Below are 23,227 nucleotides of genomic sequence, written 5' to 3' on the forward strand. Positions count from 1 at the left end.
TTCTTTTTTAGCGTTATTTTTTCCCTTTGCCCTTCAACGTTTATTTTAATAACATGCCTAAACCATCTAAGTCTATTTTCTCTCATCTAGTCCACTATCGAAGTTACACCAATACTACTGAACACATATTCTTTCCTTATTCTATCTTCTCTTGTCACTTCTTTTCTTTCATCCATCTAAGCATTCTCATTTCCGCAACACTCATACTTTGTTATATTCTCCTGTCAACCGTCCAACACTCTGAATTAGTAGCATATTTAGTCTCACTACACTCCTGTAAAATCTACCTTACAGCCTCAATGGAATTTTCTTTATATAAAACGACCGACAATTATCTCCATTTTATCCAATCGCGCTTAATTCTATGTTTTACATTCATGCCAAAGCCCCCGTCCTTTCTTTTGTACAAATTATCTTAAATATTTTAAGTTTTCGACTTCACCTATCACATCATTGCTTATTGTTATTGGTCTCCCATACCCTCAATTTCTTGGTGTCATTATATCAACTCAACTACTAATAAATAATAATAATAATATTGTATTGAATAATTTTATTTAGTTTCATGAACAATATAATTAGTTATATTTACCAATTAAACTTTATATTTAAATTATTGTTACATTCAATATTTTAACAAAAGCTTACCTCACATTGAGATATTTATCTGATCAATAGTAAATTATAAATATTTTAATAACTTGTTAAATATTAATTGATTACTGATCTAAGTAATAATATAAACACTGATATATATTACTGCAATAATAAAAAGTTAAATGTATAGCAGATTTTCAAAATCAATTATAATACATTATACATAATTATGAAATACAATAGCACTTTATTTGATGGCACCTACTTTTGTATTAAGAACTAAAAGTAAAAAGTTTTATATATTAAACACATTTTAGCAAATGATAAAAAAAGCTATTTTTTATGTATTTTTAATGTGAATTGGCTTTATTAGGTATTTGCAATATACATTTGATGCATTGTACTCAAATTGTTTGACTAATAATTTAAATACGTCCATATTGTAGTTTGTTGAACTACATTTACCAATAACCAATAATAGTTTATATGAAAATTAAGAATAATATTACTTATAAAATCAACGATGTCAAAAGCAAACTTCCTAAATACTTCTAAAAAAAAATGTTAGACCCATTTGTAATGATAATATATATAACTACATAAATTGGAAATTTTCCAAGAATTATTTATAGAACAAATTAACATCATAATATTGATTTTCTAACAGTACTATTAAATTCTAAATATATAAATTTTTTTGATATATATATTTATTAAACTTAAATTAGTTGTTCAAATTGTCCATTATACTTATATATAATACTTTATTATTTTATTTTGTACTTTTTTAAGTTAATTGAAAATGTATTGTCTAATTTATGTTTATGATCAATTTATAATGTAAAACTCTAATTCTCCCCTGGTTTTTTAAATGATAATTTAATCATTTTTATTTCAATTTTCAATGCAAAATATTTTTTTAAAACAATAAATGCATATTGAACATGATACAAATGTTGAGACAATCTCGATTATGTTTAATTTAAATACTTTGTATTTATACAATTATATAAACACTATATTGAAGTCCTAAAATATCTTTCATATACATATTTAACAACATTTAATACAACATCGACATTTATATTGATGTCTTTGAGTAATTCTTATATAAAATCTTCAAAATAATTTTTAATCCTGTTTTACATAAAAATTTGGCATGTTATTATAAAAAAAAAAAAATACTATACATATAATTCTCATCATGGATGTAACTTAGAAATTTATTAGGGGGGCAAATATATAATTACATATCCAACGAAAAAGGTTTCCGCGGCCAGCTCTATAGCTCGGCCCGGGCAAAATAATTTCAAACGGCCTTAATGGAACAATTAGTACAATAATAAATGGAATAACTAGGTACCTAATCAAATTATTGTTTAACCGAAAATGTATCTTCGTAACTCAAAAAACAATATACACACAAGTACATTTGAATATTTTTAGATTTAATGTTATACCTTAAATAAATCTAGTTTACGCATAATATATCTTATCAATAATATTGATATAATGACCCATCTACTAAGATAAATTTTATATCATAAAAACTGATTTGATTTAAATATGTTTATACATTTAATTTTAATTGTGTTAGAACAGTGGGGTAGGCAACTAATATCTCTTTTATGCGGCCTGCAGTAAATTTCATAACTAGCAAATGCCATTAAATATCATATAAATTTTTTATATTATTTGACCCTAGAACCATTTTTAATTTGTGAATGTGGCCCAAAGGTCCATAAAGGTTGCCGATTACTGAGTTAGAACATATTGTTTTTAATAAAATAATTGTTTACCGGTAATAATTTACTTACTATAAGTCAACAGAAAAGTTGGAAACTAGTAACAGACTTGTTATTGACTGAACGTCAAAACTATTAAAATTTTTTTAAATAAAAGTCTAATAAATCTAATAAAAATTATTATTATCGAAAAACAATTTTGTTATTGCATATCTTCCATGACCGTGTCTACCCATACCATTTTCTTTTGGTTAAATGTTGTTTGAACAAACGCGAACGGTACGTCGTATGATTAACATATTGTACACATCTTTAGTATTCAAATTTCATACAATTTTTCTATTTATAAATATTGTGATGAAATCATTGTTATCAATCGGCCTATCGTGACATTAAATATGTTCAATTTTCAAACTCCGAGTTATCTAATTCTGTGTCACCACATCTATTAGTAATGTCATATTACAAGGCGATATTCTTTATTTTAAGGATAGAAGATAAACGCATTAAATTAAAAACAAAAAATTCTAAGTAATTTTATTTAACTAAAATTACAGCAGCCCATCGGGGCATGCTTTGGCCCCCAATGATATAGATCCTTGAATTATATAAGACAAATACATTCTCCGATTTGTATAAATCTACATTTTTAATAAGCATATATTAATACAGTCTTTATCAAAATGTGTTGACCTTATAATACATATTTAAAATTAGCCATTTATACATTCACACAGAATCACATTCCAAGCTATTAAAATAATTCACATTATTCGTCAAACACATTTTTGTTTCACCAATCCCCATAATGATAAATATACTCTTTATAAAAGATAAATATCGTCTTTATCCATATCTGACATCCAATTTGATGAGCATATTTTAAACATTCGTGATGGGCTCCTATTATAGCATCAGTACACATAAAACCTGAACCCGGATTTGTATTATATATTTTATACAATCCAAGTAATCACTATATGTAGACGTGAACATAAAAACTTGGCTCATGGGCAGGCCTGTATTTAGGGGGGACATGGGTAGGTACATACCCGGAGGCGTCAAGTCTCAAGGGCGGCAAAATATTTTAACAAAATTAATTTTAAAAATTATGTACCAAATGAAAAAAAAAATAAAACAATAAAAAAAAATAGTATGTTTTATTATGTTATAATTTGTAAATGAAAAAAAATTGTATTTTTATTATATTAATTATATTATAATTTGTTAATTAAAAAAAGTATTAAATGATTTTCATTTATAAGTATAATATTTAATATTTAAATATTAAAGAATCTTGTTTATGGACAAAATAATAAGTCTTATATTATTATTATTTATTTTTGGGCGGGGGCATAAATTATATGCCCGGGGGTGCAAAATTTTTAAATATGTGTTTGCTCATGGGACATACATTTGTGAGCATATTGCAAACATTCTGAATGCCCACCTAATGCTGCATTGTTACTTGTGTCCTTGCTTCTAAAATATCCATTTTCATGGACAAACGTCAGACAATATAGATACTCATACTTGGCAACATCCCTACACAGGAGTTGATATTTCTCATGATATCTACTGAAACACGTTTTAGAATATGGATGATCTGTCATATTAGTGTTTCTTTTAATGATTTCTAATAAACCAAGACAACATTCTTGTACGTCAATTTTTGGTGTCATTACATGAATTTTAATGATAATCAGGACAAGCTATATATGCTAGTTTCTGCAATGAGAACATAGTACGAGGATCAGAGCCATCTGAATAAATTAAAAAGTCCTGAAAAAAAAATAATGTTAGTTAACCATATAAACAGCAGATATATTTAATTTGATATTTACCTCGGGCTTTCTGAAGTCCATGCACAACGAAGAATTATCAGTGGGATCAGTCAATTTTAGAAATTAACTTCAATGGAAATATTCTGCAAGTAAACAATGTAGCAATATTTATTGGGTACAATGTGTAGTTAAAAATTTGAAACCGATGGAAGACGACCCAATTGTTGTACAGTCATGAAAATATTAACTTGTATAATGTTGTGGCGCTAGATAGAAACAACGATATCCGGACCGAATTGAATAATTATTCGTCCGATGCAAGAGGTCGCGAGTAATAAGTACTTCCTCGTAGGAATGCATTCAACTTTTTCATTTGTAGGGTTAACTCAGCTTACAGGGAAAAGTTGGGAAAACGCTCGGGGGCACAACGAATACTATATACCTATGTAAGCAAAGCCTGGACGGCGACACAAGAGGCCTTACGGGTTTCTATACGTCCAAACGTTTCAACAGTCGGCTGCCGAGCCAACATTATTTTATACGGCCGGGCGAACGTTGCGATGGATGTTACCACAGAACCGATGTGTCTTGCGCGCGTTCAAACGTTGCCAGCAGCCGGTAACGGACGTAATGGACACGGCACCGTTGTTCAACGATCAAATCAGAGCATAAGGGATGGTTCTGTTTTGGTAGCCGGGCCATAGAACAAGACGGCCGTACGTTAAAATACACGTGAATTAAGGCGCAATAACTGAATCCAGGAATTTGATCTATAGAGTGATTACTTTAAAAGTAAGTAAATAATAAAACATATACCTACATAGTATAACTAAACTCTTCGACCATATAAACTAAGTTTAGAACACGATTAAAGATAAGATCTTAATTATCTTTAATCGTGGTTTAGACTAAACCGATCGCACTGTCGCTACATCAGCTTTACTGTTATCATAGACCTTATACCAGATGACTGTTATACGTTATATTATCTCATTCGTGGTATCAGCAGCAGCTGCTCGATGCACAGAACGGTGCACGTTTTCTGTACAGAGAACTCGACCGTACGGTTGTCATTTCGCGGCCCCGTTCCGTTTCACACGCGATAATATTATCTTAATTCGTGGTTTCAAAATTCTAAATGATACCACCCGTTCGTTGATAACGATCCCGCACTTCCGCAGCGGTCCGCTGGACAATCATGGCCAAATATATCGTACAAATAATAATCATCGGGTCCCAGATTGTCGGCAAGGCGTTGACCAAAGCATTGAAGCAGGAATATGCTGCCAGCCAAGAGGCCTCCAGAAGGGCCGGTGGGGGACGTGCCGGTGCGGCTCAAGCTGCGGCTAATGCCAAGGCCGGCATAACGTTGGAAGAGGCCAAACAAATTTTGAATGTCAAAGGTAAGTGACTAGTTTGCCCTTAACATTTTTTGTCTCATGTAGAAGATACGAGTAGGTAGATTGCGGTCTCGTACTGGTCTAAAATTTCTTTGCCGATCATCTTTGCATCTCTCTGCAGTCTAGGCGACACATTTTGTTGATAATGTTTCGAGTTCGATCTGTAAACGGCAACTGACTAACCGAATTCATCTACTGCTGCCTAGTGTAAATGTGTCTCAATATAAATCCAATGCATTAATCTAACCTAGAACCTATTAAAGATTAAATAATAGTAAAAATAATTAAACAGAAGTAGTTAACCATTAATTTGTCCAAGCTAATATAAATTGTTATTGTTAGTTGTTTGCTTATTATGCTTTTATTTTAGAAACACGTAACAATATACAGGATTTATGTAAACTGAGAAATATTGAACTTAAAAATTGTAGTAGAAATTAGTAAATATAAGATATAAGTTAACTCATAATCAGGTAACTAGAAACAAATTATATTTTCATGAAATTGTATACAATATTTTTTTTGTTATCGTGATATTTGTTTACTAATTAAATTATTGTACTTAAATATATGTTAAATAAACCTAAAAACACCAGCATTAAGGTATTAAAAAAGTAAACAATTATTCCATGATTATTTTGCTCATTTTAATATTTGATAATTTTATGTATTAAAATTAATTTTATTATGTTTGTGTTTATTTATAAAATAATAAAATCTAAATTTTCTGTTTATTAAAATATATATTAAATCTCCAAAAAAGTATCTATTATTTTTGAAGTAATATTTTAAATGATAGTTCATGTATTAACCATCTATAATTAGATCATAACACATATTGTGTAACTTGTTTATGTTGGTACATATGCGTTTAAAACATTTTTAGTTAAAATATAACTTTTTCTTTAAAGTTTATATATTTTATTTATTTATGTATTATCATTATTAATATATTTATTTATTTAGCCAACAATTGTATAACCATGCTAATAAAAAAATGTTATATTTCATTAAGTTTTTTTGCATAGTCTATTACTAATAAAGATTGAAACAAATCTTCTGGAAAATATTTATAAATTATTTATTATACATTTGAAACTTTTTCAGACATGACCCAAGAAGAAATCCAAAAGAGATATGAATATTTATTTAGCATAAATGATAAATCCAAAGGAGGTTCATTTTATTTGCAATCAAAAATATACAGGGCTAAAGAACGACTTGACAAAGAAATTACTAATAAAAGTGAAAAAGCTTAGATAATGAATGGTAGTTGGTATGTTCATTTTATATGTTTATAAAAATATTCCACTGAACATATTAAATTTTTCTTATAATTGACTTAATCTATTTAGTAGTTTATATTTTATTGTTAAATATTGTAAATTAAAATAAACATGTTAAATGAATTTTTTTTTTTTAGATATTTAGAAAGTCACTTATATAAAAAAGACCATTGTTCTCTGCTGTCTACTGATGTTGCTATGAATAATACTATATAAATAGACAGTAAAAACTATTATTTGTATAATATTTGTAATGCAAACAAAAACATTAAATTGTATTGTTGTTATTCTTGTTGATACTATAACTTGTATCAGAACTGTGTTGTATCATATAGATATTAATTTTTGTATTGAAATATACAGTTTGTTAAGAAAATTATTTTAATAAATTTCTTTTCAACAGGGAAATTATAGACTTTATTTAATGTTCTTATTATTGAGATAGAGAAAAAATGTTTTAATTTAATCATTTATTGTTTGGTTTTACCCCAAAATTTTGATGTTGAATTAACAAAATTCTATAAAAAAAATTAATGTATTAAATATATAAACCAACTTATTTGTGCTACTATCCTGGTGACATGGATAAATAATGTAGATTTGTCTAGAAATAACTGATGATCATAGAAAAAAAACTTGTGATTTATGATGTAATAAAGTTTATTGATTACCACCAATGCTGGTATGGGGAAGCAAGCAGTTCGGTTGTATAGGACCCTGCATACTATGAATCATTTATATTACTTTATCTAAATATATAATCACATAATTATATTATCACCAGAAAAGGGTTATATATTGTTATTATCGACAAAAATCAAGGTTGTACCAAAGATCTTAAAGCTTATAAAATTATATTAAAAATCACTATTTCAAACTAAAAACAGAAAAGAAATGAAATAATTGAATCTACAATTAAAGCTAAGTTTTCCTTCAATTATCAACCAATTTTTAAAAAAAAAGATTACATTTTAAATTGCTGGTAATATATTATACAAATATTTCAAAATGATGGTTTGATATATAAAATAGGAATATAATAAACAGATTTAAATAAATTTTATATCCAAATATTTAAGTTTTTTACATGATATTTGAATTATTTTTTCATTATTGTTAAATTATTGCATTTTAATTCAATATTATTTTGAACTTGGCTTGAAAATTGTATTTTAATATTGAACTAAAAAAAAAAAAAAATAAAAATAATCGCATAATTATTATTATTATTTAAATTACCTTGTGAAATTAAGTAATTCAATACAAATATTTGTTCTTTACCTTTAACATTTGTTAAACTTAAGAGGACGCCACAGTGCTTGCCACTTGCATTATCTCCATTTTACAAATTAACAACATAGTAAATCAGTGTTTGGTTAAACCAATTTTATGTTATTAGCTTTAATATTTGAGTAAATTGACCCATTATCAAACCTAAAGTGATAGACAATGTGTATTAGACATAAACTGTGCTATAACACATTTTTACATGTCTTCATTTTAAGCGAACTATGAGCTTTTTTTAAATTGTAATATTTTTCATTATCATGAGACTTAAAAATTAATGTATCATTAAAAAATTGTCATTGTATAGTTAATTTTCTTCTATTTATTTTTAATAACAGGTCAGTTAACACTAACGTTTAGACTAACAATAAAAAATTGATTCTATTGAACTGAACAACTGAACTAACTTATTATTAGTTTTGGTTTTCTTTGACATTCATATAAATCACATGTCTATGTTATACTTATTAGTGGATGTATTGATGGTTTTACTCGTTATATTATATGGCTTGAAGTGGCACCAACTTGTAATGACCTTAATATTGAAATATTTATAATAAAATAATTGAATATGGTAATAAGTACATAAACTGTAGTATGTTAACATCATTAATTAAGATATGTGATTTGTAGTATTAAAAAGCAAATAATCTGTTACAGTTCTAGGGCAAAATTTTTGTACGAGCTGCAGCCTACCCTGCCCTTACACTAGAACTGCCACTGTAAATAATTACTATTAACATATTTTTGATAATAAATAATTACAAATTTATGCTGTATGATCACTAACTTATAATCATTAACTAAATTACTCTTTAATCTGTTACTAAAGTAAGTAGTAAGTACTATATCGTATAGTTGGCAACAATTTGAATCCATTTTAATAGTTTAAAAGCACTCACAAAACACTTTTTCCACATTTTCTAATATATAAATTCTAAATGATAATAAGTTGTGATAATCAATAATATTGAGATAAAAAAAAACATACAGTTGATTTTTCAACGCTTCCATAGATGTTAATGACCGAAATTTCATAAAAATGTCAAAATATGCAATTATGTCATAAAATGTATTAAATATACCTATATTTTCAACAAATATATACAAAAAAATAGTTAATATTAATTCAAAAATGTATATACTCTTTTGAATGTGTATTTAAAATTACTTTATTACAAAAAATACAGCTAATAAATATGAAAAAAAGTATTAATTAGTTTTCAATCTATAAAAGTTAAATTTTACATAGGTTAAGCACTTTATGTATCAGGATTACACTGTAGAACAATAATTTTGCTGATATTTTCAAACTCGAAGGACCTTTGACGATCCGATAAAAAGTTTTTATCAACTGAAAATAACACAATTAACAGTAATGATTGATAATTTATAATAATATGAACAATTTTTAATGTTATACTTATAATTTATAAAATATAGGCTACTTAATCTAGAAACAATCGATATATGCAATTATATGTTCAAAAATGTCAAACGTGCAAAATAAGTTTGCATATTTGCAATCAAGATTTCAAGAATCTAATTTATATCATATTGGGTTATAATTCTGGTAGCGCGAAAAAAATGTCGTCATAAAAATCCGAGCTATAGTCAAAATAATAGTACCATCATATATGATACATTGTTTGTCTGTCATTGACAAAAAGCCATTTCCTGAGTAGGAAAACCTTTCGCTATAATGCTAGTCAAAAACAAGGCCCAATATAATAATATATCAACCATGGTACTCATTCCATTAATACCAATGATAAGACTTAAAATTAGAACTAATAGATAATATAATTGATGATTGATTAATAACCATAATTAATATTTGTATTAGAATTTTTTTTTTAATGTTTCACGTTTTTGTGAAATATTTCATACTTCAAACACTAGATATCAGGTTCCTTTGCTTGTTTATCACAACTTCAAAAAATATTTAACTACAAAATGAAAACTGGTATTTTTGTTTTACTCGATCACTGATTTTTTTTTTTTATATAAGGTGACTAGGTAGTATATTATTTAAAATTGAACAACTTCCAGATGTTGAAATTAACAATGGAAAAAATTATTAAATATTGTTTAATGGATAAAATAAATATTTTAAATACTATCTACATCTTGAAGATACATTCATTTTATTATATAATTATAGTGAAATATTGTGAAGGAGTAAGGTATAAGAAATAAAAATTTAATACATTATCCAATAGGTCAAAATTATATTAGAAAATAAAAACATTTACAAAACAGGTTACTTCTTGCCTGCAGCAGCAGCAGCCTTTTCATCTTCACGTGCATATGCAGCTAAAAGATCTTTCCTATTTTGTAAAAATCTTGCTTCCTTACGTTTTCTAGCCTCCTTAACCTTTTGACGTCTAGCTTCAGCTTGATCACTAAAACATTTAATAACAGTTAATTAAACAATAATTAACGCATTTGACATTTGAAAGTTATGAAGAACAGTTCCTCTACATTCTCATTAAGTTGCCAGTATGACTGAATCTGTTTTATTTAATATTATGACAATTCAAGAAATAAAATAAGTTTAAAATATACCAAAAAATTGTTTATGATTATATTAAGTATTAAATGACATAGTCAACATTTCAATTGAGTATTTCTTTAATCATGTCAGAATTGAGTTTTTGTAATTAATACAAATATCCAATTACCAATAAAAAAACTAATAATTATTATTTTAATCATTTTAAAAATAATGATGATACATAGTTTTTTCTTAAACGACTAAAACAATACCTCAACATCTTAGCACGGGCCTTCTCTGCCTTCTTCTTGTGAATGAATTCCATTAATACACGCTTATTCTTGAAGACATTACCCTTAGCTTTCATGTACAATTGATGATAAAGATGGTTGTCAATTTTTTTTGCCTCACGGTATTTTTTTAACAATCGCCTTAGTACACGCATTCTTTTGACCCAAAGTTCCTAAGAAAACAAGATTAGTAATAGTTATTTGAAATTAATAGAACCAATTAAATTTGTACTTTTTGAGGTGTTCGAGCATTTGCAGTACCCTTCCTTTTACCAAAACCACAATGACGGCCTTTTCTTCTAGCTTCAGCATTTTTACGTGCACGAGCTCTGGAGTGGACAGCTACTGGCTTTTTGATGATCAAACCATCTTTAATCAACTTACGGATATTTTGTCCTGAAATTTGTAATGCACTATGAAACTTTGGTATCCATTAGAGCCCTCCGGGAGTCGAACTTTTTAAGTTAAAACTCGTTCAAAATACAATTTTACTAATGATGCCAAGCTCAACTTGATTTACCATACAGGCTAGTCCAATATGTTTAACTTAAATATATACTATATAGCCAGACCCTGTCCAAATTTTTACTGAAATATAAGGTTTTGGCCATATTCACTGACTACTGCTGTACAGTGTACACTATTACCAAGTACTACTTAATTTAAAGTAAATCATTTATCAATTAATATCATAAATTAAGCCCGGCTTTGCCCATTTAAACAAAAATGGCCAGGCACAGCCCGTACAGGACTCTAGTATCCACAATGATTTTATCTAATATACTTACTGGAATTGGTATTGGCGATTTCATTAATTTCATTAGGATCTAACCAGACCTTCTTTTTGCCGCATCGCATTACCGAAGCAGCAAGCCTTTTTTGAAGCTTCAATGAACTCAAATAATGATAACATGATCAGTACACAGAATTAGCAAATTTTTTTCTTACCAAAAAATAATTATATTTGTTGGTCAAAAAATCATAATGCGTTAATTCCTAATAAAAACCCATACATAACTATTTTATTTTTCAAAAGTTATAAAATATATATAAGATTAATAATGTGTGGTTTTGGGATACAAAAATATTAAGAACCCTGACTTAGCAATACAAGTAATATTGAGTAACATAGTGGTGTTTTACAGATTAAAGAGCTTTTAGTTTGAATCAAAATGGATACAAAACCATAATGCTAATTAAGTGATTAGCCATTCAAAACAAACTAAGGCATAGTCACAATAGGTAGAGATAATGGTCCAATTTTTGATGAATGATGAGATGTCATCAAAGAGGTCGTACCCATGTTGACACACATCGTTTTGAATGATGTGCAATGGGGCGGCATGGGAACATTTTATAATTATGGGTCAAAGAGCTGATGCAGTTATAGGAGCGCTAAAGGGCTACGGATTTCTGAGTCATTTTGGACGTTCACGTGTGGCACGTTAGAAAATCACGGCAGTGAAGGACGACGAAACAATGTCGAACAGCACGAACGACCGCAGAACGATGGACAGAAATAATGTAATCGACTCACCTCATTTTTCGTGGTTTACCCTAGCGCGACGCGAAAACGATGTAAAAAACGCCACACAGGATAAATATCTGAAAATAACGCGAGTAAGTGAAGACTCGTTCGCAAGTGAAAGAACGAGTATGTTGATAACCTCAAATGGCGTGGAGGAATTGCGACCAATGACGCTTTGTGTTCCCAGCCATGCACGTTGTTTTCCATGATACTTGCTCTGGCCCGGAAACCCCCGGTAGATGTCGCGCCGTTTCTAACCTCATTTCTTACGTTACTGCCGCTGCGATCGCAACTGATCGCCATCGCCAACACTCAACATCGTTCGTAGACGAGCGCCAGCACAACACATTTTGTTGACCTTCTATTTGCACTTTTTGCGAGCACCCGTTTCGTGTCATAAGACTTAAGTAAGTATAATATTATTTATGTTAACTTTTTAAAATTATTGCCATTATTGTCGCGTTTTTGTCTTTCTGCCATCCTTTAGTATTACGAATTATATCCGTTACTTTCACCGCAGGACGATAATGTCCGACAAGCACGAATACCACGTGTGCGTGCACTGTGTTTACGGTGTCGGTCTTTAATTAGGGTTGCCATACGTCCCTGAAAACCGGGATTGTCACTAGTTTTAAACTTTGTGTTTATGTCTTTCGTCTATATGTCCCGGTTTAGAGAAAATGTAGAATTGATTAAATTGATTTTTGCTCAAAATTCTGTTATACTCTTCATTTACTCTTTCTGCCTATCATTAACAACATTATTATGGGCTACAATATTTGGTTCTTCATTATACATAGGGATAACATTTTGAAAAAATGGTTAATTTTTGTATGTATATACACTATTTAAGGAGATGAGATAAATATATTTTTGAACTTCCAATTTAAGGACCACCCTATTGTCGATAGTGTTAATGTCTGAACCATTTTCGGCAGTACACCTTAAAACGTATCCTGCTATTATATCTCATATTTGTTAAAATTTGAGATTGCCTTTCAACTTAGTGCCATAAATGTTATTGAATACAAAGAAGAATGTCTTGTTTTCATTACCTATATTCTATTAGTTTTCGAACTGCTTTAGTTCTTAGTTGTTTTACTGTAAGTAATTGTTTCTATATAATTATCTTTGGAATTAGGAATACATGTATAATTTTGTATATATTATGATTAAATGTATTACTTTCTATTAAGTCTCATATGAAATACTGCTAACTATATTATGGTATTGCTAAATTTGTTAATATATTTTATATAGTTTATGTTTATGTTAAATATTAAATCATTATTAAACTATTCTATTTTAAATTTTCATGTTAAAAATTAAAATGATTAATGTAATATAATACATAACAAATTCAAATGTCAGTTTTAAAATTTTACCACCGATATTTACTATATATCTATTATATCTTTTTTTATTTTAAATCTACATCAAAATTAATTAATTTTTTGCTTGTAATTTAAATACTTTTTAAAGTTAATACTCTGCAGATTTTTATTTTAAAAGCTGATGGTGATAAAAATATTTTTATTTGTCATTTTGTAGGGTTTGAAACCTTATGTATTTTCCTGATAACCGTTTATTTTTAAGTGAAAAAATATGCAAGGTTTTTCTTTATGCCTCTACTTGGGTATTTATTTTTAATGATGGTTCATATTTTATATCATCTTTCGTGTCTGATACCTGATGCTATTCTGTTAACTGATTGAATTAAATTTTAAGTTAGATCTCCTTATATATTTTAAAACAAATTGCATGTACCTATATTAATTTGTAAATATTTATTAACTAGTATACAAGGTAGCTGTATTTATAAAACTAATAATTTTATTAACGTTTCTTTAAAACCTATGAATGATGATTTACACTTTTATACAAACCATCTTTCGGGTCTGAAACCTGATGCTAATGTGTTACTGATTTAAATACTTATTTACTTAGGTAGTTATATATTTCCAAGCAAATGGGCTCATTTTTAGTTACTTATTATTTTTGGTAATTATAATTTGGTATTTAGTTGCAAAATTATATGCCTAATATTTTATATTAAAAAGGTATAAAATCAATGATGATTCACACTATTTTACAAACCATCTTTCGGGTCTGAAACCTGATGCTAATGTGTTACTGATTGAAATACTTATTTACTAAGGTACTTATTATATATATTTCCAAGCAAATGAGTTCATTTTTAGTACCTTATTATTTTTGTTACCTACAGTTATTTAGTTGCAAATGATATGCCTAATAATATATGTTAAAAATTTATAAAATCAATGATGATTCACACTATTTTATAAACCATCTTTCGGGTCTGAAACCTGATGCTATTGTGTTAACTGAATATTTTGTATAAAGGTCGGATGTATAAACAGCGTAATATTAAAATGTTTAAACATTTTACAAAAAATATTTATTTTTATTAGCAGACTTATCTGATTGAATATTTCAATATAAATATCTACAATCAGAAATTGGTAACTTACTGCAATAGTACAAACGGATGTCCGGGGACATTGCTTTGTAGCAACAAGCCTTCAAGCCCATCTGTACATAATATATAATAAGAACTTCAAATTTATTTATTTATATTGTTATTGCTAGTGATGAATAATTTTAATACCATCTTTCGGCTGATAATCATTGATGATTAACATTAACTGATAGCAATATAACCTAAAGATGAAAATATATGCCTTATAAATAAATTGGGACAGAAAATGAAATTTATCATCAAATAAATATTGGGCAGATTTATATGATTGGATATTTCTGAATAAATATACTGATCAGATATTGGTAACTAACTGCGATATTATTAATGAATGTCCGGGGACATTGCTTTGTAGCAACAAGCCTTCAAGCCCATTTGTACATTGATAATCTTTATTTCATTATTGTACTATTTAAATCTGTTGATATTAAGTTGTTTGTGCTAATGATGAATACATTTCATACCATCTTTCGGCTGATGTTTTTTGATGATTAATATTATCTGAGAGCATAAATGTATATATATATATAAATTATATTCATTTTTCTAGCATATTAAACTACATAATATATGTATGGGTTATATTCTATAAAATATAATAAATTGTATTTTTAAGATACAAGAGAGATTTATTTGATATTTATATTTCAATATAAATACACCGATTAAAAGTTAATAATTAGGGCTAGGATAGTATAGGATTTTGCATTTTTTTTTTTTAGGATTTACAGGACATAGCTTTTCAAGCACAAAATGTGATTTGGTCATATACGAGTCCAAATATATAGTTTTTATTTTGCTTTTTTTTGCATTTTTCGCACTTTGGATTTAGGGTCATTTTGTAGCATTTTTAGGTCATTTTTTCAATTTTATCGGCATTTTTATACTTTTTTGAAATCTTGGTAATATTTTTATTCATTTTCATTTACACTAGATGTTCTCGATAAAAGTTTTGAATTTGTAACAGAAATAATTATATAAATATTTCAATTATAGAGATAGTGTGTTAGTACTCATTATCGATAATAAAACCACTTATATATTACAACAACAAACTTTGATACCACGAGTTATCTTAATCGTAAAATTAGATGACAGTGATGTGGAGTGTATCTACGTTTGGTTTTGTTAAATATCTATTTAGTTAGTCTTTACTTTCGGGATTGCGTATCGTGCTTATACCGAAATATGCTGAAACAAAAATCATCGCAATCAAGTCGTATGCGGCTTTATGTTTCGGAATTTGGCGCCGACGTCTTTTCTACCGATGGATTGGTGTTATATTGTAAAGTCTGTGAAGTTAAAGTTGCAGCAGATAAAAAATATATTTTTTACCGAAATATTAATTAATAATTATAAACTATAATTTATAATTTATAATGCATTTTTATAATATTTTAAAATCATTTTTTATCTTTTGGGCATTTTTTAAGGTCATTTTTTTAGGTTTTTTGGGTCATTAAAATCCTAGCCCTATTAATAATTTAGTGTCCTAACATTCATGAATTAGCAATAAGCCCATTTGTACATGGACAATATTTATTTTTATTATTGTTTGATTTAAATTTATATTCATTAATTTATTGCTTATGATGAATTATTTTCATACCATCTTTCGGCTGATTATAATTGATGATAAACATTGACTGATAGCAATATAACCCAAAGATAAAATATACATCTGATAAATTAATTGGGACTTAACACAGAAAATGTAATTTATAATCTAATTAATATTTGGCAGATTTAAATGATTAGATATTTCTGAATAAATACATTGATCAGATATTGGTAACTAACTGTAATATTATTAACAAATGTCCGGGGACATTGCTTTGTAGCAAACAAGCCTTCAAGCTCATTTGTACATTAATAATCTATATTTCATTATTATACTGTTTATATCATAGGTTTCCAAAGTGTACGCCACGGCGCCCTGGTGCACCGCGCTGTCATGAAATACTATCGGGTCTAACATTTTCCTTATGATTAGTCATACTATGACTTAGAGAAGGGCGCCCTGAAAAAACTAGATCAAAAAGGGTGCAGTGGGTTGAAAAAGTTTGGGAAGCACTGGTGTTCATATATGTATACATATAACAGCTGGTTTATATGTATTATTAAGTTGTTGTGTTAATGATGAATAATTTTCATACCATCTTTCGGCTGATGTAGTTGATGAATAACATTATCTGATTGCAATACAACAACAAGAAAAATTTAATTACATAAATTATTCCATTTAAATGAATAACCTTAAATAATTGTTTTACAGATTTATATGGTTATTGGGTATTTCATAAGTATATTAAATCTAAATAGGTAACTTACTGCAACAGTATTAATGAATGCCTGGGGACGTTGATTTATACCTACCAACAAGTTTTCAAGTTATTTTATGATAAATATTATTTAATATATAAATTAATAAAATCTTAGCCTGGAGTAGTATTATTTTTGTAAAGGTTTTTGACAGGTTTCAAATTAAAAATTCATTGTCGGGTATATACAAAAAAAAATAAAATTGGCACTGAATATGAAAAAATAAAATGGTGAATCATATTATTATTAATGTTAATATTTTGGTTTAATTAATTTAAGTATTGTTTTAAACTTTATTTCAATATATTTATTTTGTGTTATAGAATGCGTTACGTGGCCGCATACCTGTTAGCTTCCCTCAGTGGAAAAGAACCATCCAGTGAAGATGTTGAAAAAATCTTAAGCTCAGTTGGTATCGAATCTGATTCCCAAAAGCTTGGTATTGTTCTTAAAGAACTTAAAGGAAAGAATGTTGATGAACTTATTGAGAGTGGTAAGTTTACTTGATTTTATATTTTAGAAAATATATGCACCATTGGTGTATAATATACTTACAATAACAATATTAAGTTGATATTTATAATTATTGGCATTTTTGTATTTAACTATATTGTTAATAAAGATGTATTTTTAAAGTATTGACACTAAATATTCTATTTATATATACATTTTTTATATATATTTTTTTAATTGTTTAGGTAAGGCTAAGTTAGCTAGTGTACCATCTGGTGCTGCTGTAGCAGCACCTGCTGGAGCAGCAGCAGCACCTGCAGCTACTGAAGAAAAAGGTATTTAAAAACTTGTCATTTTAATTTCTTTTTTCTGGTATATATTAAACCATTTTTAATTTTATAGCTGCCAAGAAAGAGGAAAAGAAAGAAGAATCCGATAATGAATCTGATGATGATATGGGTTTTGGATTGTTCAACTAAGATTAAGATGTAAGTGTGTTAGGCTCATTGTTTGTAGTTGCTAGATTAAATTATGCAGGCTCCAGCGGGTTATTGTTGAATTTGAACATTTGACCTTCCTAAGGGTATGCTAAATAAAATATATATTTGATTTGAGATTAACTATATAGTTATATATAGTTTATATTAGGCAAATAAAAACAATGATATAAATATATTTTAATTAATTTAACCTTAAAACGTTTAATAATAAAGTTGTAAAAATTAGTTGAAATGTAATTAGTGAATTGGTTTATAGTATTGTTGGGAAATAAGTTCTAGTAGATTCTATAACTAATTATGCAGGCTCCAGCAGGTTTATGTTAAATTAAGAACATTAACCTTCCTAAGGGTATGCTATAGAAAATATATTTGTTTTAAGGTAATCTATTGAATATGTATAGACTAAAATTATTTTCAAGTATAGTTGTGAGATCACTAGTAGCTTGTACAACTAATAATGCATGCTCCCAGGTGGTTATTGTTTAATTTAGAATATTAACCTTCGGCTGCTTTTCTATATAAAATATTTGTTTAGAGGTGACCTATATCAAATATGTATTGGCTTAAATTAAAAATTACAAACAAGCAGTGACGTACATACAGGGGATCCGGGGTTCAAACCCCCCAGTGCCAAAAAAAAAAAAAATTGTTTTATTATTGATGACGTATAATATATTCGTAGTTTCATTATTACGCTTTGAACTTAAAATATACAACTAAACAAATATTAAGATAATTAAATAATTAAATTGATAGGTGTTTGAAAAGTTATGTTAATTATGCTGTTTTTATATTCCAATAGCTATTAATTTACTATAATGTAAAAGTAAACTGTAAATTGGTAAAAAAGTTGTATAAATAATGTCTATTTATAGCAGTTATTTATCTTATTTATCTGTGCAACGAAAAAAAAGATAACGATTATTTTTGTTAACCCCTCCCCCCCCTCTAGAGCAAGATTGAATGTACGTCACTGCAAACAAGTTTTTATATATTTAGTTTTTTTGTTTTTATGACAATCTGTTTAAATCCCAGTTGTCATTTTGTACTATAATTGTAATAATCAACAATTTATTTTTGAATGCAAAACATTTTTTTTGTTAGGGGTTAAATATGAGTAAATATGATAAATCAAAATATATCTTTTTACATTCAGTGACTAATGAAAATTAAAAAAAAAAATTTCAGATTTTTCCTCCTCTTCATTGATGCGCCTGACTATTTTGTACTTCAAACTGATGGTTCAATAAAACAATTATTTTAATTTTGTGTTATAATTTTTTCCCTAGTTGTATTTCTCATCCTTTTTAGTAATTAATTTCTGTTGTACAAATCTATTGCAATTGTGCAACTATACAAATCAATAATGTATCTTACTATAATAATAAGTGGATATATTTTATAAAAGTGGTTTTTATCATTTTACTGTAGAATAGTTTTAAAGTTAGTTGCATCATAAGAATCTATTGAAAGAAACAAAATTGCCTTCTAATGGTAATGTGTATTTTTCATGTGCTAAATTTTTACTTTATGAGTATATTGTTAATGGTAACAGAACTGTTGTTCATAACTTATTTTACATAAATTTAGACAATTGTTTGTTAAAAATATCTCTTGCACATGGTAAATATGAATGTTTCTGTTATCTTAAAAGTATATTAGAAGTATGAAAAAAAATATTACATGATAATAAATAATGACAAGTTTTAATTATTCCCTACATTGAAGTGTTTTTTTAGACATACATTAACGCTCCGAGGATATCTTATACTCTGATATTTGACACGTTCAATGCTAACATTATTTTTGGTGTGGACGTCGGTGCATGTGATGAATGGCCAACACAAATATGGCCTTGCACTCAGCCGAGTGTTTTAGAACACAAATACGATGACATACGACATCAGCATTGAACATGTTATTTTTATTTTTTTTTTTTTGAAGTGCCATTATCTTACCTCGTTACTAGGTATTATGAAATTCTCTGACTTGGTTAAATGTACGAGTATATGGATGGATCACTTTTATTCGATTTTGGGTAGGTATCATTTTTCGGTATTGATTAGTGGTTACAGTGGTATTTTATTAAAGCTGTCGCTATGCCCCTACTACACTTGAGTGTGTATGATTAAATGACGGCGTAATAATTAGTACACAAGTTCAAAATTGATCATTTATGAAATTTATAAGAGGTACCATACGGACAATCAACTTTACATCCAAGATAATTAAACTGAAATCAACTTTTAAAAATCGAAAAAAAACTTCACTGGGTCACCTAACGAGACTAGAGTAGGTAAGTTAATATTGTCACTAACCATTTCAGAAACTCCCTGTACGTACAACGTACAGATGCATGTAATAAATTTACGATTTACTAGTAATCTCTGACAAATGTTTTTTACAATTCGTGTTCTGGATTAAAAATTTTTCATCAGGTCCGTTAAATATTTTACGCTAAAATTATTAATCGATTACGCTCGAATAAAGCCTACACTACATGCTAATATCCGGTCGCTCGATTGATATGGTTTTTTTTTAACGTAAAAGTTCGGTGAAAAACTGCGACGCGCGTTCTGCAATTAAATACGATTATTATACATCGCAGGGTGCATAAACATTGGAAATTTGATGGCGTTCAGCGAAATACAATTAATTTTCGAAATAATTCATCACATCGCTCAGAAAATCATGTGTACATCTTATTCGTACTGCATGGAAAAAATAAATGTCTACTCGTATGTCGTAAGATATGCGCGCAAATGTTTTGGAACGGTTCTAATTCTACAGAATTACACGTACAGCCACTATCATCGTGGTGGCATTCAATCACTCTGCCTTGATGCATAGTAGGTAGTAATCGTTGTAGTACCGTAAATCCGTGTGGACCGTGGATGGAACGATGAATACGAAAAGGGATTTAATTTTTTCACGTTATGTAAAAAACTCGAACGAAACGTTACGTTCGACAAGTCGCGAGTGTAGTCTAATTTAATGCATCCTATAGCAATCGTAATTTTTCGTATTGCAAAGGCACAGAGACAGCGTATATATTTTATATATATATGTATATGATATAGTATTTTTGTTTCGCAATCTTACGGCGGATTGAATCAATAAAATATATAATATCTTACGCAAGGGCAAGTGTTCGCGGCGACGGGGATTCTCGTGTTCCATATTATAAAACCAGCATTAACGCGAACTATTGTCGAGAGCACACATCATTGTACGGTGTTTTTATACGTGCCGAATGTAAATTTTAGTCTACGTGTTTCAAACGAAGATGACTCCGTTTTACGGACACTAGATCACATGCGTGCAGAACTATCAGTACCCCGTCATCCGCCGACTGTGACCGCGTTGTAAACGACGCGAGCAAATGTCCAATAAGCCGACGTGAACGATGTTGTCCGACGCTTTTTTTTATATTTATTTCAAATCGTTTAATATTCCCCGGACATTTGATGATATTATGTAGGTACTGCAATCGTTCGTAACATTTATGCATTCTTCGTTTTCGATTAGATGCTTCTAATCATGATTAGATTCAGTGGCGTAGCCAGGATTTTTAAAGGAGGGGGGGCTAACCACTTTTTTCGGATAAGTAAGGTATGAGAGAATATGAGAATTCACCCTTGACCCCCCCCCCCACCATCTACCAACAAGTTTCTAAACGTAATTCAAGCATTTTAGTATAGTTTTAAAAATATTTATTAATATATAATTTGTAATAATAGTAATAATTTTGGTTTCAGTGTTCAGTCACTTGCTCCACTCTGACAGCTGCATCCTCTTAGGCGAATTTCTGGCAAATTCAGTTATTATTTCACTTTCATCGAATTGCTCTTTTTTATTTATATTAGCCATAGCTAACCCATTCAGTCTGTTTTCCGACATGGTGTTTCTTAAAAAAAATTTTAAGCGATTAAGTGCTGAAAACGTTCTTTCCGGAGTGAAAGAGGTAACTGGTAACGTGGCGAATAATTGTAAAAGTATTTTAATGTTAGGTCGAAGATTGGTGCGATGAGAGAGTGAATCAAGAACAGAATTCGGTTTTGGAATAGTATTTTGACTCCATTGTTGCCTCCATATGAACAGGTCAGTTCTGATTGTAGATAAGGTGTCATCATGGAGATCTTGGACATATATTTTAGCAGCTTTTATAATATTTTTATCGTCATACATATTTAAATTGACTGGAATAAGTGGCATAACATCAATAAGCCTTTAATTAAAACGAGCATCCATTGATTCTATTAGTCATAATAGTCATTATTATAGTGTATAGATACACTCTACATATAAACACGGCCCATGGGGAGGCTATAGTCCCCTTAGCCCCCCCCTTGGCTACGCCACTGATTAGATTCGATTATTTTTTCGTTTTTTCTTCGTACAAATTAATTATGAAAATAAGTGAAATAATTAAATGCTTTAAGGACGTGTATGCAGGGACATATTTTAGCGAAGGGGCAATCGCCCCCCCCCCCTGAATCCGTAGTTAAGAAATTTATTATACGTGAAATACACATTTCAATTTTTTGTAATATGGATCAATTTATAACGAAATCAAATTACGCGTGACTGTGAATACTAAATTAGGTTTTTTGTCTGGTCCGTACTTAGTGAAAATCAAATAAATTACAAGCGTAACTTTCAAAACATAGACAGGTGTTAAAAAATAACTACTCAAAGTCAATTCTAAGTAGATCCGGCATTAGATTAAAAAAAAAAAAAAAAACCACAAACATTAAGGATTAAACTGATTTAAATATTATCAACAATTTTACTTGTAAATTTTGAGCCTGAGATAATGAAAAAATTTGATCCGCCCCCCAGAAGTAAGTCTATATACGCCTCTACATCCAGTGTTTATTTCAGAACTATCCTAGGGGGGAGGGGGTATCGTATCAAGGAGGTATGCCTTAGAAGTAAATATATAAGGGAAGTAAAAGTATCGTTTTTATGCTCAATTTATAGGTATTAGATAGATACCTACGAATTCGTAGATTCTTAAAAATCTAACTTTGGTTAA

General features: G+C 28.7%; 3 protein-coding genes and 1 non-coding gene across 4 annotated transcripts; 3 read left to right on the plus strand and 1 right to left on the minus strand.

The window, feature by feature from the left end:
- Positions 1–5,180: 5,180 nt before the first annotated feature.
- On the plus strand, positions 5,181–7,163 carry LOC112685519 (mitochondrial import inner membrane translocase subunit Tim16). The gene is made up of 3 exons (XM_025557432.1): positions 5,181–5,529; positions 6,634–6,802; positions 6,950–7,163. The coding sequence occupies exons 1-2, from the start codon at positions 5,325–5,327 to the stop codon at positions 6,783–6,785; spliced, it is 357 nt and encodes a 118-aa protein (XP_025413217.1). The 5' UTR covers positions 5,181–5,324; the 3' UTR covers positions 6,786–6,802; positions 6,950–7,163.
- A 3,152-nt stretch (positions 7,164–10,315) lies between these two features.
- On the minus strand, positions 10,316–12,527 carry LOC112685526 (60S ribosomal protein L19). The gene is made up of 5 exons (XM_025557442.1): positions 12,424–12,527; positions 11,675–11,781; positions 11,119–11,282; positions 10,869–11,059; positions 10,316–10,504 (listed from the first exon to the last, which is right to left on the minus strand). The coding sequence occupies exons 1-5, from the start codon at positions 12,426–12,428 to the stop codon at positions 10,363–10,365; spliced, it is 609 nt and encodes a 202-aa protein (XP_025413227.1). The 5' UTR covers positions 12,429–12,527; the 3' UTR covers positions 10,316–10,362.
- Positions 12,528–12,713: 186 nt separating this feature from the next.
- LOC112685527 (60S acidic ribosomal protein P2) lies at positions 12,714–19,453 on the plus strand. The gene is made up of 5 exons (XM_025557443.1): positions 12,714–12,821; positions 17,560–17,729; positions 17,935–18,024; positions 18,092–18,177; positions 19,378–19,453. Exons 2-4 carry the CDS (start codon positions 17,561–17,563, stop codon positions 18,166–18,168), a joined length of 336 nt encoding a protein of 111 aa, XP_025413228.1. The 5' UTR covers positions 12,714–12,821; position 17,560; the 3' UTR covers positions 18,169–18,177; positions 19,378–19,453.
- LOC112685543 lies at positions 15,019–15,092 on the plus strand. The gene has a single exon (XR_003148813.1). It is a non-coding gene; the product is annotated as a small nucleolar RNA Me28S-Am982 (small nucleolar RNA).
- Positions 19,454–23,227: the final 3,774 nt, after the last annotated feature.

The sequence above is a fragment of the Sipha flava genome, unplaced genomic scaffold, assembly GCF_003268045.1.
Source record: "Sipha flava isolate LNK unplaced genomic scaffold, YSA_version1 281_pilon_pilon, whole genome shotgun sequence".
In the NCBI taxonomy this organism is placed as follows: Eukaryota; Metazoa; Arthropoda; class Insecta; order Hemiptera; family Aphididae; genus Sipha; species Sipha flava.